This window comes from Acanthisitta chloris, unplaced genomic scaffold (genome assembly GCF_000695815.1).
Source record: "Acanthisitta chloris isolate BGI_N310 unplaced genomic scaffold, ASM69581v1 scaffold31745, whole genome shotgun sequence".
Lineage (NCBI taxonomy): Eukaryota > Metazoa > Chordata > Aves > Passeriformes > Acanthisittidae > Acanthisitta > Acanthisitta chloris.
The window spans coordinates 12,947-18,099 of record NW_008674730.1 but is presented as its reverse complement, the minus strand read 5'-3'; the positions used below and the strand labels follow the sequence as shown (position 1 = coordinate 18,099).

General features: G+C 50.0%; 1 protein-coding gene across 1 annotated transcript in view; it reads left to right on the top strand.

Annotated features, from left to right (window-relative positions):
- Positions 1 to 4: 4 nt before the first annotated feature.
- Positions 5 to 5,153, top strand: part of LOC103802936 (E3 ubiquitin-protein ligase CBL-like) — a gene marked incomplete at its 5' end in the record, with an annotated part of 6,234 nt that continues 1,085 nt past the window's right edge. The window contains 5 exons of the mRNA XM_009075469.1: positions 5 to 232; positions 862 to 956; positions 1,474 to 1,629; positions 2,098 to 2,201; positions 2,481 to 2,702. Of these exons, the coding sequence (XP_009073717.1) occupies positions 5 to 232; positions 862 to 956; positions 1,474 to 1,629; positions 2,098 to 2,201; positions 2,481 to 2,702 (805 nt within the window). The remainder of the gene's footprint in view (positions 233 to 861; positions 957 to 1,473; positions 1,630 to 2,097; positions 2,202 to 2,480; positions 2,703 to 5,153) is intronic.

Here is a 5,153-nt window from a genome sequence, read left to right as displayed (position 1 = left end):
CTGTCCTGCCAGGGACAAGCCCCCCCCAGTGCCCTCCAACCGCCAGGCAGAGCTGTGGCCATCCCGGCCCATCCCCAAGGCTCCACCTGTAGCTGTCAGCCCCGGCGACCCCTGGGCGGGGAGAGAGCTGTCCAACAGGCACTCCCTGCCCTTCTCCTTGCCCTCCCAGATGGACTCCAGGGCTGAGAGCCATCGGCTTGGGAGCACTCTCCCCTTAGGCGAATTTTTAGGGGTGAGTAGGCACGGTGAGAAAATGACTTGCAAGGCGTGAGAAGAGCTCTCGTATCGCAGAATCCCAGAATCAGTTTGGTTGGACACAGCGGGTCGTCTGGTTCAACTTCCCTCAAGCAGGACCAGCCCTGAGCACATGGCACAGGATTGAATCCTGTAAGACAAGAGATGCCCATAGTTTGCACTGAATTGGGTGATCCTGTGCCAAGGGAGAGATGGGAAGGAACTGGTGGGTGCCAGGCAAGGCAGGACTCCTTAGAGAAGTGCTTTCCTGCCTCTTGGGAGGGTGAAATCCCAGTCTGAGCGCTCACAGAATATTCAGAGCTGGAAGGGACCCACAAGGATCATTGAGAGCAAACTCTTGGCCCTGCACATTGTCCCCCATTTTGGCCTAGTTCAACTGAATTTGCCCAGGCCGTTGGTGTCTCAAAAGATAGGAAGTTTTTTCTGCAGGAGGAAAAACTCTTTGTGTCCTCCCTGAGGGAAAACTGGCACAGGACTCTGAGATTTCTAACTGGTTTGGAACAAATGAAGGTGCTCCATCCCCACAGAGGCTGTGGTGAATGCCCCATCCTGACAGCTTTGCAGCTATGGTGTTTCTGATTCCTGGTGTGGCCTTTTTTCTTTCAGAGCTCCAACAGTGGTGCAACAGCAACCTCAGAGTGTGAACACCCCAAAATCAAACCCTCCTCATCTGCCAATGCCATTTACTCCTTAGCTGCCAGGTCTGTGCTTTTCTTTTATGAGTGGTAAGCAGAGGGTGCTGGTGCCAGGGACAGAATCTGACACAACTCTGTGTCCAGTTTCTGTCTCTTGACAGAATCAAAGCATCTAAATCAAGAATCTAGAGAATCTAAAATCCAAACTCTAGAGAAAGCAGCTGAAATCTGAAAGCTGTGGGGAGTGGAGGTGATTCCCATTGGCTGTGGCAATAGCACACAGACAACAGTTGCCTTTAGCTCTGTATGATTTCACTTCTGAGTTGGTTTTTATGTGTGGTCAATGTGTCTGAAATTGTCACTTTCTTTGGCACAATGACCTTGTGCCAGGGTGACCTTCAGCTGAGAGGCCTGAAAGCCACGTGATTGCTCACAGAAGTGCTGTGAGACGATTGCTTGTTACTCCCCTGTGGACTTTAAAGGGCACTTTGCCATTGATTAGGTGTACTCATATCTCTGTGTTAGGTGTATGTAAATATATAACATGTTTCCCTGATGTTTCTCTCATTTCTCTTCCCTCCAGACCACTGCCTGTACCAAAACTGCCTCCTGGGGAGCAGTCTGAGAGCGACGAGGACACCGAGTACATGTCACCATCCTCCCTGCCTGTGGTGCCTCCAGGTCCTGCTGTACAAAAACCAGAGCTCAAAATGCCTTTGGAAATGCCTCAGAGTTCACGGTGAGTCTCTGTGTGTGGCACTAAACTTCCTCCTCACAGCTCTGGGACAGCACATCGAGGCACTAGGGTGGGGATTTTGCTTGCTCGGGTCGCTGAATTCCCCCAGTGATGTTCCCCAGATCCAGACTAAAATAGCTGGGAAAACAATGTGACCACTGCTCTTTGCAGAGTCCTTGGACAGTGTTAATGGAGGCAGATCTCCACTTCCCCCTCTCTCTGCCAGTAACCTCTGGTGAGCAGAAAACTGACTTCCAAACCTCTTATAAAATGTGTGTTCTGGTGGTGTCAGTTAAACTCTTTGAAGCTGAGCCGCTGTGAGTGGCAATAGACATTACTAGAACATTTTCTGGGCCAAATATGTGCCAGAACAGTGGTGATTTCACAAGGATCTGTGCAGGATCTCAGGGACAAGGTGGAGGTGATGAGCACTGGCACTTGGTGTGAAGGGCAATGTGTTCTTTCCCGCAGAGGTCTGGACTGTGAGCAGCAGCCAGAGGGTTCCATGTATGAAGCAATGTACAACATCCACTCCCAAGCAGCATCCTCTACTTTTGAGGCTGTCAACACTTCTGGTGAGTAGGTGTGCTAAAAAAAATAACTGAGAAACTGGGGTACAATGGGATGAGTCCCAGTTGGAACAGCATTTTAGGCTAAAAGAAGCAAGTAATGTTCGCTTTGTTGTTAAAATAGCAAATGTATGTGGAAATATCTGGGTCTGTGCACTGTACCCTGCATCTATCAAGATGCTCCTTTCTGGAAAGAGCTGAATTTTAGCAGGAAAAGCTTAGTGCTGTGTCCTGTCAGTGTTGGTGGATTTGGGGAACACATTTGGGGAACAGATTCTGTTTGAGACACGGAGGATCTGCTCAGTCCCAGAGCTCAGCATGTGCCTCCTGTTGTAGGGGCAGCAGCCACTGCCAGCAACGGCCCCGAGGAGTCAGAAAATGAAGAGGATGGCTACGACGTCCCCAAACCACCGCTCCCAGTCGCCACTGCTCGTCGCACACTGTCCGATATCTCCAACGCCACTCCTGCCTTCAGCCGAATGTCCCTGGAGAACGACCCTGTCACAGGTCAGAGGGCACTGGGGCTCTGCATGGTACTCAGGGCTCGCTCTGCACGTTCAGAACTTGTCTCACTGGCTGTAAAATCAGGTGTTCGGGGCAGGATCACACCGATTCTTTGAGGGTTGGTTTGGTTTATAGCTTGGAATCGTCTGCCTTGGTCGTGTAGTTACTGAGCAAATCACGTTGAAATCACAGTTAGGAAAACCTTTCCTCATCTCAAAAGACATCCCTTAAGCCACTGTTTCCTACAGGGTATGGAATACCTTTTGTTCCAGGGCATGAGACAGCACTTCCCATCCCTGGAAGGGTTCCAGGTTAGATTGGACAGGCCTTGGAGCAACCTGGGCTGGTGGGAGGTGTCCCTGCCCATGGAATGGGGGTGGAACCAGGTGAGCTTTAAATTCCCTTCCAACCCAAACCCTCCTGGGATTCTGTCACCGTTCCAAGCAGAAGATGCCACGTCTGGCCTCGCACAGTGTGTGGCCCAGCCTGGGCTGCAGTCGGTGCCTGCAGATGGCACAAGTGTGCCGTGAGATTCTCTCAGCTCCTCCGAGCAGGGACCCAGTGGCTCAGCAAGGTCAGTTTTTGTCCCTGGGGAGTAGAGGACATCTTGTCCTTCTGGCTGCAAGGCACATTCTGCATGGGAAGAACTAAAGTCTCAGCTCTCCAAGAGCCTTTGTGAATTCCCTTGGCTTATTCCCTACAACTGCCCAGCAGTTGTTTCAAAGCTTCTGAAACTGTTTCTGAAACTGTTGAGGAGCTTTCAGCTTGTCTGAACACACTGGGGATTTGCCAATGAAAAGAAATGAGGTTCTTTCTGGAGGTGGATGGGAGGCAGAGCCTCCTGCCCAGTGCCACATGCCCCAGTGAGTCTTCTGTTCACCTGCTTCCCCTTCCCTGAGCTCATCCTTCAGAGTTTGCTAGTGCAGAGAAGTTCATTAGCTCCTACCACTCCTCCCTGCCTGACTTTTTGTGTCTCTGAGTCACTGTAGAACTTGTCTGTAAGGCATAGAAGGGCCAGAGAGAGTCACATCCCCCTCCTGGCTGAAGTACTGAGCTTAATCCTTGACACTTCTTTGTTTCTGCAGCCCTGAAATGACACTGCTATTGTCCTGCTTTAGTGTTAGGAGATTTCCTGATGAAAAAATGTGGAAATGAGGATTGTTCCTGCTCTGGGAAGCACTGGCAGTTTTCTGCACCACTGGGTATTGCCCTCTGCCTGAGCCTGGAGCGAAGCAAGGAGTGTGTCCCACACCGAGGGGGGGATGCAGCGTGGCAGATTGATGCTCTCCTGCATTGTGCTCTGCAGTTTGGCTTATTAATCATTCACCAAAATAACTGTCTTAGTAGTTGTCCTTTCAGCTTGGCCCTCGGTCTCTGAAATCTGATCCAGTTGAAGCTGAAACAGCTATTTCCAAAGGCAGTTTGGGGCAGAGGAGCAGGCAGAAACCTTTGTGTCACGTGCACAAAGAGCTTTTGACGTGTGAGGAGCGTGGGCTCTGAGGCTGAGGGAGCTGAACCACTTTGTGGTGGGTGAGGAAGCTTCATAGAATTTGTCTCCTCAAGAGCTTTCTCTGTTTTAGAGCTTTTGGGGCAAGTGTTTCAGAAAGGCCTCACGGTGTTGCTTCTCTGGCCACTGCTCACTCTTCCAAAAGAATTGTTTGGCCATGATTTGTCTGTGGTACACCAGTTCTACTGCTAGAAAACTACAGAGTGCCCCGAGGTGCTTTTGCAGGAGACAAACAGAACTTTCTTTAAGGTGATGTCAAACATTCATGCAGAAATTTCTTTCTGCAATGCTAGAGGAGGTTAGAGCTCAAAAGGGATCAGGTGTTGGATGCAATGTGTGTTTTTCTTGGGGAGTTTGATGACTTGTTTGGTTTATTGGCTGTTCTTTCTTCTTCCCAGCAATAGTGCATGATGTGGCTGCTGGGCAGGAACACATCAGAATGACTAAGGGAAAGGCAGAACAGACTCAGCCATGACAGGATGAGCCTCAGCAGAAGGAGAAGAGAACATAAATCAGTCGCTGATCCTTCAGAAAACTAATTCAGTTGGGGCAGCAATTGTGGTGGATGAGCTGTAGCCGATAGCTCTGGGTTTGTGCACACACTGCAGGGTGCTCAGCAGCTCTGTGAGGAGAGTTCAGTTCATCTGGGGGTTCTGGGTGACCCTAGAAGGAAATGGGATGTCTCTTTGAGACTTACATCTTCTCTGTGTCATTTTATCCCAGCAGGTCTCTGCTGCTTACTCTCAGGTTGATACCCGAGCTCTGCTCACACACATATCCCCCATGTCAATTTGCTTAATTTATATGGTCTCATCTTAATCAGTGAGCCTGATGTGACCACCTCATTAAAAAAACCTTCCTCAGCTGGTTTTGCACTTACAAAGGGAAGCTGAGCTGCTGGGGAGGAAGGATAAGCTGCTGGAAGGAAGTAGCAGAGCCCAGTTTTG